At 36.2% G+C, this 12,584-nt stretch overlaps 1 protein-coding gene across 1 annotated transcript in view; it reads right to left on the bottom strand.

Annotated features, from left to right (window-relative positions):
- The window catches only part of LOC149942923 (solute carrier family 12 member 2-like), an 86,308-nt gene that overhangs the window by 53,752 nt on the left and 19,972 nt on the right, over window positions 1-12,584 (bottom strand). Inside the window, exon 5 of the mRNA XM_090177502.1 lies at window positions 2,317-2,456. Coding sequence (XP_090033628.1) covers window positions 2,317-2,456 — 140 coding nt within the window. The remainder of the gene's footprint in view (window positions 1-2,316; window positions 2,457-12,584) is intronic.

Consider the following 12,584-nt stretch of genomic DNA (forward strand, 5'->3'; position numbering starts at 1 on the left):
ATTATACGCTGATTTCATAATAATTTGCTTTTTATTATACGGCCTATAGTGGAAGGCTTTTAAAAAATTCAAAAATTTAAGCTTTTTTCGTGTGTATGCCTAAATAATTAAGAAAGTCGGTCTTTTGGCTAAGATCAAAGTGTAGTTACTTGTATATAGCAGATATAGCTAATTATTAAATTAATTCAATTAAATAAAGTGGTTTTTCCGACCGTAACCGTCAAAAAACCACCATGAGATAGTATACCAAATGAGGTCGAACTAACTTGAAAACTGTATATTCATATAGCGGGAAAATGATGAATTTTAATGTAAGTGGCAGATGCAAAGAAATCACTTGAATGCTTTTCCTGATTACTAGTTCGAATAGTACAAGCAACTTTATATTTAGACTATGGTCTGGCGCGATTTTCTCTCTGCGATTTACTCGCCCGTAGACATACGTTCTAAAACGCCTCACTCGGTGGCGCTGGAGTAACTCGATTTTGATGACGTATTTTCCGACCCCCCTTCGTTTCCCTTTTTAGTCTTACACGAGCCGTATAGGCTCTTAGTAAGACTCCTGGTCTCGCTCCGTTGTCCGGCGTCCACCGCCGCCGCCGTAGGCATGACACGGCACGGTAGAGAGAAAGAGAGGACGCTGGAATCGTCACTACGTCTAGACTGGCGCTGGGGTAGAGCTGTACCGCGAAATGGCTGGGGAGTGGACGCGGGGCTCGTGTAAGACTATTATTTGGGTCACGTGACCCACTTGTTTACTTTGCGACAAACTCTCAGTAACTACTATACCGTTCTGACACACTTTTGGGTCTTATGCTACTTTTTCTGCGATCTCTGTTGATACCTTTTTATATATTCTGTCTTATTTTTGCTCACTCAAAATCAGTTTCATTAAATTGACGATTAAAATTTGACGCTTAGCCTCGGCCATAAGACGATGAAAGTACTAAATTGGAGAGACTAGGACTGGAATAGCCGAATGCAACTATACGGTAGTTAAAGGGGAACGGCCAAGCTTTTCCAAATATCGCCTTATTTGCATATCAAAAAATCAACAAGACGTTCAATATACTTACACGTACCTTATTTTGTCTTGAAAAAATAGGTTTTGGCCCAAAATGTTGAAACGCAAAATAACGCCAGCATTTGGGTTTGAATTTTCGCCGCCACCTTAGGGTGTATCGCCAGCGCCAGCACGACAACAGTGAGCGATTTGCGAACTAGCCCAACTTTTGAAATCGCGCAATAGACGCTTCAATAAAACATCTTCAAGGAAATCACCAAGAAGTAGTGTTTCCGAGATTCAGGACCTACAAGTTACTATTTATATAGTGCTTTTTGAAATAATGGAAACTTTTCACCTGTTCTTTATGCAACAAGTGTTTCCTTTTAACCAGGTAATTTTTTTGACACATTAAGGCTTAGCAAAAACACGAGGATTTGTTTACAGGTGAAAAGTTTTCATTATTTCAACGGGCACTATATAAACAGTAACTTGTGGGTCCTGGCTCTCTGATATAATATTTCTGATCGATTTCTTTGAAGGTGTTTTAAGCACCTATTTAGGCTTAGGTCTCATATAACTGGAATGCGCCGCGCGTGCAAAATAACAATAATACCTAAAGTCTTTCGCGTCTAAAGCAGCGCGCGCTTTTTTTTTAAATTTTAAGCAAACAGGGAGTGTTTTACCGGTTTCTCACCAGGTGTCGCAGTGAACGCGCGCTTTCCGATTTCCCGCAATTTCTTTATTTTATAAAAAAATAACCGCTTAATATTTTTTGATACGACTTAACATACCCAGGTGGAACGAGCTGACGAAAACGATATCGTATCATCCAGGTACACTATAAAGTGTAACCTCTCAGATGAGATTGGACAAATACTTCAGTGCGCTTACAATATTTCTGTTATTTTTTGTGACGGTATACTGGCAATTTATAGAGCAGCAACCTTTACAAGGCTTAAGATAATCTGGCGGTGACCACTGTAAAAGCGAGGCAGCCGCTCTATACCATGCAAATACCAGGATCTATTTATTCCCCAAAGAACCTTATTCGACGCACTATTTACATATTCGTATTTCGCTGTCTTAGTTATTAGATTACGAGTCTGATATAACATAAATATTAAGAGCCTGATAGAATATAAATATTAATGTGTGTATTTTGTCTAAATAATCCTTTAACGCGCTGTCATAATCAATCATCCGTAAATTTCAAAGTTTTTAAATAGATGGAGATTATTCATAAAGGATCAGGCTTATCTCGATACATTTCAATATCGTGTGGAAGTTTCCGAAATGCGCGTGAGTCTTACCCTTAATAAATCTCTGACTGTTTCAGCCGCTCCGACGATGTACATGGCCACGGCTACGGACGTTGCGAAGGAGAACAGCATCCCAACGGCACCTCCGACTTCCGGCCCCAGGATCCGAGATACCAGGTAGTAGACACCGCCTGAAATAGAACAGAGACGCTAAATGAAATTAACGCACTACGCTGGTCTACTCTATTTAATTCTTATACTTCCCAAGTGTATAACGTAAAGAAACTATTTCCAACAAACTCCCCACTCTTGGGAAGGTTTTCATTTACCTTGGGTCGACACTTAATGTGGTTGAATGTTTTGATTTGATAGTACTTTGTAAGCGTAGTTGTTGGTTGCTACGTCGGCTGTCTCGTGGCAAAAACTAGTAAATCCCAATATGGACAATTTGGAGTTAGTAGTAAATAAAAGTATAAATTGGAATTTATGTCTACTGTGAAAATTTCAGCCCCTAATCAAATTCTTTAATTAATTCTTTAATAGCAGTAAGAACCACTTACGCTACGATAGAAAGAAATTAATTAAAATCGTAAAATTTAATTATCTCGAATTTAAAAAGATGGCGTTTAATAGGTTTTGTAAATAGACAGCCAACGCATATACCAGTTTACACAATTGTTACAATATATTTTACCCGATTATTACGAAAGGAACTTATTTTCAATCTTATTGCCATTATTTTTCTCTTAAAAAGGACTCCTATCAGTACAAAGGTCAGTTCGATTTGAGTTAGGTCAATGATAGCGGCGCCAGCAATAGGCCGGGGTAGGCCTGGGCCTATTTGAAATTTTGGTAGGGGCCTCCAAAAGTCGTCTTAAGGGGCCTCCAAAATTTAATATATGTTACGTTAAGGTCTACTAAATCACCGAGTTTAAGCAAAATCGGTGGATTACACATTGGGTCGTCTCCTTGTAAGTGTACCTACGTACATTCATTTTCGTAAAGTTGTAAGTTCTGATGTAAGGGATGTACATGCGAAGTACCGAAGGAATGAATGTAAATTGATAGACCGGAATTCAGTCGTAGAAATAAGTAAATAACCACTCATTTGTTAAGTGTTATCAGTACACAAAAAAAGGATCAACACACACTCAGTTTTTAGTAATGTTTAAATTAATAATGAAATTTTTTCGTCGCGTACTCATTTTACCCAAAAATTTTACCACTTGCTTTAAAAAAATTAAATAATCCACGTGGACGGATTTGAAAAAATTGTGGTGGGGGGGGGCTCCATAATTTTGGTATGGCCTCCAAATGGTTGGCCTACCTCCTCCAAAATCCTGGCGCCGCTACTGGGTCAATCCTGTGTCTTTTCACAGCTAGCGAAGTAGGGACTCCGTCTAGTGAGCGGTTTGTTCTGGTTGCTCTCTGGTACCTCAAATCAAACTTGCTAATTTGCAAACTGTGTCTAGTCTATGACCTTGTGCAATTGTGGTCTATGTGGTCAGGTCACTCGGCACTAAACCCGGTAACGTTTTTTTAGTTTGGCAACCTACGCAAAGTTAGAAATCATAGTGTGAAATTTATTAAACCAAGAGTTTCACATTCAGAACTATTGCCAGATGGAATTCACTCCCTGAGAACGTCCTACAATGTGAAAATCGCCAGTCATTCCGTCAATGTGTGCGTGATTACATTCGCGCGATCCCTGATGTATAAATTGTATTATGCTATGATCTATTATGTTATCTCATTTGTCATACTCCTGCAAGGCTGCCTATGAGCTCTACAGCTTATATAGCAGTTTGTAATTTGTTAAATTAATAAATAAATAAATTGCTTTTGCATGTGGTTTTCAACTTCAAAAAGCTAACATTTATGTTATTGTTCTAAAACAGCTTATTTGCGTGTATTTCCGTCGTGGTATACAGGTCATACACTTCATGTTATATCTTATCAGATTTCGTGTTCCGTTTCTAATTGAGATTGCATTTCGGGGGTCATCTAGGAGCGCTGCTGGAGCGGTAAAAGCGAGACTATGAATCTGTAAGATCTATAGCCTAAATTCAAGTTTTCTCTATTTCTGACGCGGATAGCGAGCACTTTACAGACGGCCCGTGAGCCTTAACTGCGAATTATTTCGGGGCCACGCCTGCCTGCCTATGAGATATACCTTTGAAATGTACACAGACCCGCTTTAGAGAAAGTTTTCTAGTTAAGTAATGAAAAAATATTGTATTTTTCCGGCGCGTAATAGAAGTTTTTTTTTTTGCGAGTGTAGGCGCGTCATACCACAAGCCGGCCATTTACAGATAAGAGAGAAAATGGAAACCACGAATCTGTGTTTTGTTTCCCGTCATTTATTTTGTCGTTTTGCGCGGTTTGCCGCTTTATTTCGTCCCAGGAATAAATTCTCGGACATGTCTAATGCGTATTTGTTCCCTCTGAAGATAATATTTGAGAATTATATACAGAAAAAATAAACATTGTTGAGATTGTAATTTTTAAGCCACTTTAATACTTTTTCTAGTGCCCGTGGAAGAGTGCTCTGAAAAGTAACGTGATTTTCCTTCAAGTGATTACTTGATTACTGTTAGCGCTTCCCAGCAAATAATGATAAAACAGATATTAGATTATCTACATTTATGTTCAGATATTATCAGATCAGTTGATATGAGTCAAAATGCAAATAACATTATATATGATTATTATTAAACGTATCAGTCAGATACCTGTTCAACTAGCTGAATCTGGTTAGATGAATCGTAGTAGATCAGTTCAGAACAGTTACTTAAGATTATTAATCGTAGCAAATCCGTTTGGATCAGTTACGTAAGATAATTAATCATAGCAGATCCGTTTGGATCAGTTACGTAAGATAATTAATCATAGCAGATCAGTTCAGATCAGTTATTTGAGATAAAAAGCCTAGCAGATCAGTTCAGATCAGTTATTTGAGATAAAAAGCCTAGCAGATCAGTTCAGATCAGTTACTTGAGATAAATGATCCTAGAAGATCAGTTCAGATCAGTTACTTGGGATAAATAATCCTAGCAGATCATCTCAGATCAGTTACTTGGGATAAATAATCCTAGCAGATCAGTACAGATCAGCTACTAGAGATAAATAATCCTAGCAGATCAGTTCAGATCAGTTCAGATCAGTTACTTGGGAGAAATAATCCTAGCAGATCAGTTCAGATCAGTTACTTGGGAGAAATAATCCTAGCAGATCAGTTCAGATCAGTTACTTGGGATATATAATCCTAGAAGATCAGTTCAGATCAGTTACTTGGGATAAATAATCCTAGAAGATCAGTTCAGATCAGTTACTTGGGATAAATAATCCTAGAAGATCAGTTCAGATCAGTTACTTGGGATAAATAATCCTAGAAGATCAGTTCAGATCAGTTACTTGGGATAAATAATCCTAGAAGATCAGTTCAGATCAGTTACTTGGGATAAATAATCCTAGCAGATCAGTTCAGATCAGTTACTTGGGATAAATAATCCTAGCAGATCAGTTCAGATCAGTTATTTAAGATACTTAATCATAGCAGATCAGTTCAGATCAGTTATTTAAGATACTCATAGCAGATCAGTTCAGGTCACTTACTTGAGATAATGAATCAGATATAGTTTGAGATCAGATTGCCGAGGGAAAGAAAAAGATTAACCTGATCTAGCTAACTGAATATAATCAGATATCTGAGAATTGTGATCTGAATAACCTGATCAGGGGGCAGTTGGAAGCGCTAATTACTGGAATAATCAAAATATTATATAACGCTCAAATTATTGAACTTTAAAAAAAAAACATAATTTAAATTCTTCAACTTTTTTCTTTTTGGGCTACACCAGGATACACGAAATAGAGAAAAGTGATTTGACAAAACTATACTACAACAATGGTAAAACGTGTATAGGACTGCAGTTCATGCTTACTATTTCATCGACGTGTATCCTACTATATTAAAGAAAACTATAATAATAATAATAATAATAATAATAATAATAATCAGCTAGGCTAATACCCAAGTTACCACCTTAGGCCCATCGTCTTAAAGATTAGTTGTTTTAAAGGCTAAAGTACTTTAAAAAAACTAGCACCGTAACCGTTTTCAATAGCTTGTTTCGGTATATTTACTAATTACAGGAGTGGGAGTTAAAAATTACGATTTTTAGTATCAAGGAATTGGCACCCCCCAACACAAATTGAGCGGCCCCAAGTTTTGGCATTAACAAGACTTAATCCCAGTTTCATACCTCTTAATATCTCTCTTTTAAATTTATCCCTGGCGGGGGATATTCTGACCTCGTCTCCCATACGCGACACAATAATATCTCGTCTATCGGCAAGCTTTCTTCTTCAGCGACATAGCAGGGTGACGGGTTTGGGTAGTATTGGGTTCTCCATTGAAGGCGCTTTCTCATTCTTTCCATTTTTTTCTACCCTTTGAAAGCGAGCATTTCTCCGGTTCGTCAATTCGGCTCGGTCAGCTTGACCGATCATCTGAAGCGTCAGCCATTGTCCGAGCTATAGACCGGACGAAATAAGTTAGCGCGGGGTCGAGGAGGAGGCCCAGAAGCTCCATTTCAAACCCCGTTAAGAAAAAGAAAGGATTTTGTTCGGGCTTCTCAAACCCGCTCAAACTTTTCCGTCCGTCTCTCGAATCAACTGTCTCTCTCAGTTTCGCAATCTGCCGCCTGTTTACTCTCCAAATTTATCTTTCAGTTTTTTCTTATCGCCTCGAAATATAGCGGAGAGAAAGAACGGCTTTAATCAGTGGAAATAATTCGATCGGATTTCGCTGATTTCTAAGGCAGTCACTGCAGTGTTGACCCATAATTATGGCCCATTTGTCCAGTCTTTGTGTCTTTTACGAAAACTGACCGCCAGCCGTTCTTCTTATCTGTATAGGGTACATATCGAAAGTTTCCACCTTTGGACAGAGTTATATAAACTGACCACGTTCGTATTTTACGGGGTTTTTCGTACTTTTCGTTAAAATAACGTACAAGTAATTTAATCTTTAAAGTGAATTGTTAACTTAAGCTTTATATTATATTGCTTCAACAACATTATCTCGTGAGACTTGAGGATGACGCTAGTTAAAGCATATGTAACATAATTACTCATAAGTATGCCACTAGCTCAATTTCTTCACTAACGGTTTGTTTCCCAGATATTGCGTCATCCGTACCATCCAGGGGCGGATTAACCCTTTCGGCGCCTTTAGGCACAGAAAAATTTGACGCCCCTTGGCATTGGTCAGCTAAGGAGGGGCGTATCGGTTTTTAATAAATAAATAAATGTATTTTAGTTTCCTCAAACTTTTTCGGCGTTATTTTGAGGAGGGGCAAGCCAAGTACATGGACCGTGGGGCTTTATCAGAGTTTTGGCGCCCCTAGAAAAATGGCGCCCTAGGCACGTGCCTACTTGCCTAATGATTAATACGCCCCTGAGGTCATCGAATCTCAAATGCCGGATATCCCGTCGCACAATTACACTCTAAAAATATTGGGTTGTTTACGACCCAAATTGGGTTGTTTTTTTACCCATTGTTGGGTCAGTATTTAACCAAACAAAATATTGGGTGGTTTTCGTTTTCACCCAAAATGGGTTATTTTCATAACGATATTTTGGGTTAAATTTATAAGTTTCCCAATATATGGTTAATATATGACTCAATTTTGAGTTATAAATTAACAATTAATTTGGTTGTACAAAAGTATGTCTTGAAATTATAAGCCTTAAGAGTGTATAGTTCTACGGCTGATAAACCGACGGCCATTATTTTAGTAAACAAACCGGTTTGAACAACCAAGGCTTTGGAGCTAAAATGAACTACAATATATTAATGAAGTTCTCTAAAATAAATTTGCATAGTCAAATAAAAGAAATAGATTTATTGAAAAAAATATTTGATATTCAGGTTGAGCTTTTCTGGGGCATCTGGGTCATTCCATACGATTTCGACCAGTCATGTCACCATGGGTCAATCGATTTTTTTCAAATTTTAAACACCGATAGATTTGTCTAAAAAAACGTGATATCCAAGGTTTTAGCTTAAAAATTTAAGAAGTTTTTGAATAAACACAGTTTAACCGAAACCCATTCCATAAGCAGATATAAAAATGAGTTTTACGAAGTGAGAAACATGAGCAGTTGAGTATTATTTTAACACATATTTAGTTTTGTGATTGTATACAAGTAATATTTTTTGGGTTATTATCTTTCAAAGAACCACTCCTGACTATACATATAAATTATTATTTTTCTTTAAATTGTGAATTCTGCCTAGGATTCAGTAAAAGGTGAACTGGTCACAGCCGAGGATGCCCCCTATGAAGGTTAAATTGAACCTAGCACACATTATAGATGATATAACATGAATCTTTTTCAAGTGTTGATACTAATGGGAGCTTGGTATTACAAAAGGTAAAAATAAAATTCGGAAGCATTTATTGTATCATGTGTCTCTTAATGTATTTTCGAAGAATGGTGGATTACAAAACTTTAATACTGAAGGGTATAAGGTTTTTTCCAGTTATTTTATAGATTTAACAAACATTACAGGCGAAACTAAAAAGTTCAATGCCTCTATTTAACACGTAATTATTTTCAATTTAATATTATATCAATTTACTACTCAAAATTAAGGGTTGAAAATATATACATAAGTTAGCAGTCTGTCATGGCCTAAACGGGACCACAAATGCCATGTAGCTCTTAACTTGATTTTGCGACTGATATCAACGCTTACAGCGACTGCTTCCAGAGCTAGATCCTTTATTCTTAAAGATTATAATTCAGAAAATATTCGAGCATTATTTATCACACATCGTTAAATACGTAGCAATAATTTCTAAAAGATTTAAACCATTTTTTGTATGATATCAAAAATATAAAATTTCAAAAGTGTTGAATTTCAAGAAAATAGTTTTTGATTTATCAAATAAAAACAAGGAAATTACCCCTTTTTTTTAAGAGCTTATTTTAAAGCTCTTTGTTAGAGCTATCTAATAGTGTTTTTATATTTTGTGTTTTCACTCGCCCACATGACCCTTTAACCCCTCGAATGAGACCCCCCAAAAATAAAAATGTACACTTTGTCATCCAATAACCTGGTATCAATTCCAGTATGGACTATATAAACTCCACCATTGAATTGGCCTGGCCAAACTCTGTCAGATTGTGTTATTTTGTTAAAATAAAACATATTTCTAAAAAGTTATTAAACTTAAAGCGAAGGGGTACTGAAATCAAGGTACGATATACCAAAAAATGTGGGGTTTCGGTTAAACTGTGTTTATTCAAAAACTTCTTAATATTTTAAGCTAAAACCTTGGATATCACGGTTTTTTAGACAAATCTATCGGTGTTTAAAATTTGAAAAAAATCGATTGACCCATGGTGACATGACTGGTCGAAATCGTATGGAATGACCCATCTACAAGATTGGAGTCTTTGTAGATTCATTGGAGCCTAGGCCTAACTCTTGGTATGGGTTGGTTTTAATAACGCTGGTGGAATATCCCACTTCGACGACTTGTTTCATTTTCTGAAAGCGATCCTTGAACAGTTATTTTTCATTTTCCACAACCTTTTCTTTTTCTAAACTACTCATTATTTATAGCGAGTTTATAAATTTCAATAAAGCTACATTGGGCTGACTAAAATTCCGACCCTAAAAATTCTTTCTCAATTAAGAGGTTGTCCATTGGCTTAAATAAATATGTTAGTAACCGTTAGTGAAGATTTTTGAATGGAATAAAGGTACAGTGGCATACTTATGAGTAATTATGTTACATATGGTTACAGGAAGTATAACCCCAGCAGATGCGGTCAAGCTTCCGACAAAACTCACCGAAGGCGCGACAGTCAGATCGTATTATACGTAAAAAAGTAGTCGATTTTGTTATACGAACCATAATAAAAATTATTTTTTAAATTAACCTTTTCTACTTATTTAATTTGAAACAATACTTTGTATTTTTCAACAATTCATTTTCTGAAATCTTCGATTTCCCCTATCAATAAAAACTGGTCGAGGTTAATGGTAACAGTGTTGGCTCTCGGGGCATGCATTCAACGCATTGAAGCCCGGCCACCAGATTCAACAGCATTAAAATTAGCTTGATGCATTGGCTATAAACTTAGCTGATTATTATTGTTATTATTATATCTACTGAAAGCAATATTGGTTCATATAATAATACCACTATATTTAACGGGTTACTTTTCAGTGTAGAAAAACATTTTTTTTTTAAACCGAATTTCCAAATGAAAAAATGTGTGCAACAAATTAAATTGAACAACTTTTAATAGTATTCTATAAAGACGCGACGATTACTTAAATGTCATCCTCTCATCCCGCAAAAGATGTTATACGTCCAACTCTTGCGTTTATAGAGTCGATGACTCTATTAAAGTCAAACAAAGGAAATTCGTCTACGATTAAAATCAGCTGGAAACTTCGATTAGAAGCTTGGGCAGCAGACTTCAAAGGCCTTGTTTATAGAGCTAAGTATCACGTTACAACGATGAGAGTCTCGAGACCTATAATAATATCGCGGTGCTTTATGACGCATCCGAAATGTTCCCTTCAAATAAGGCTTAACGCAAATGCCTACAAACGCGATAAATTTTTGCTATTGTGATGGAGTCACCTCTAAAATAATCAGTCGAAGTCCCTTGTTAATCCGCTTGGACGTAATCGAGAGTGCACCCAGTTATTACAACGACGAATATATATATATATATATATCCGGGGTTCCCGTTAGGATAACATTTCAGATTTAACTATTGTTTACTCTCGCCTGTTTTAGGTAAGCACCGCCCAGGTCGGTGCTCGTATGGACTTAGTCGTGTGTGTATAAACGTATGAATATCTTCTTTCTTTTTGTTGTCCTTTAATTTCCCCTGATTCCCGGACAAGCGTCCGGGTGTCGCCTTTCTTGGGAAATGGAGAAAGCAAACTTGGAAGGCGATTTGCGGGTGCCCCTCTGGTCGCGCGGGTTTCGGGAAAGAATGAGAGTGGAATTTAAATGGAGCTCACTCGAGGCCACCTTCTCTCTGGCTCGCTTTTAATAGAAAGAGCTAAATATTTTCAAAGTAATTTGCGGGATACCCCACTTCGAGTTTAAAGTCGCCCGCCCAGAGAAATAAGAATTTCAACCTTTCATATTGTAAACTCATTTCAAGCCCTGGAGAATTTCGCGTTCCATACCAAACGTAAAATTTTCCGGATGAACTTCTGAGAATCTCGATCAAACTTTCAGAATTAGAATTATCTTTTCCATTACCCAAAACATTTCGGGGTGTCCGAGTCAATGGTCACCTAACATTTCGCGTTTCGATATAATTAATTTTAAATAACTCTGAGTTTTAAAGGTATTTTCGATATGAACTCTTTAGTTTAATTGATTAGAAACTTTTTAAATTAAAACTAATTAGCATGTTCCGTTCAAAACGGTTTTAAATGAGGAACTTCTGGAACATTCAGTTAAAAACAGTTTTAAATAAGAATCAATTCAAAACGTTCAGTTCTAAACGGTTTTAAATGAGAACCAATTCAAAACGTAAAGATCAAAACGGTTTTAAATGTGGAACCATATCAAAACATTCAGTTCTAAACGGTTTTAAATGAGAACCATTTCAAAACGGTTTTAAATGTGAAACCATATCAAAACATTCAGTTCTAAACGGTTTTAAATTAGAACCATTTCAAAACGTAAAGATCAAAACGGTTTTAAATGAGAACCATTTCAAAACGTAAAGATCAAAACGGTTTTAAATGAGAACCATTTCAAAACGTAAAGATCCAAACGGTTTTAAATGAGAACCATATCAAAACATTCAGTTCTAAACGGTTCTAAATGAGAACCATATCAAAACATTCAGTTCTAAACGGATTTAAATGGGAACCATTTCAAAACATTCTGTTTCTAAACGGTTTTAAATGAGAACGATTTAAAAATATTCGGTTCTAAACGGTTTTAAATGAGAACCATTTCAAAACGTAAAGATCAAAACGGTTTTAAATGAAATCTTTTTGAAACGTTCAGTTTAAAACAGTTTTAGATAAGATTCTTTTGAAAGGTTTGGGTCAAAAGGTTTTTAAATTAAACCATTTGGAAAAACCGGTTTAACATTTAAAATTATCTTTATTTCCTTTACTTTATTTAAATTAACAAATTATTGGAATCGGGAATATAGTTCCCAATTCGATGAATATAAGTAAAAACGAAGGCAAATTAAATTCAGTGGTTTTCTCCCCAATTTCCTTTAACGGATTTCCTAGCTTTAGCAATTCA

The sequence above is a fragment of the Leiobunum rupestre genome, chromosome 6, assembly GCF_980474605.1.
Source record: "Leiobunum rupestre chromosome 6, qqLeiRupe1.1.hap1, whole genome shotgun sequence".
Lineage (NCBI taxonomy): Eukaryota > Metazoa > Arthropoda > Arachnida > Opiliones > Sclerosomatidae > Leiobunum > Leiobunum rupestre.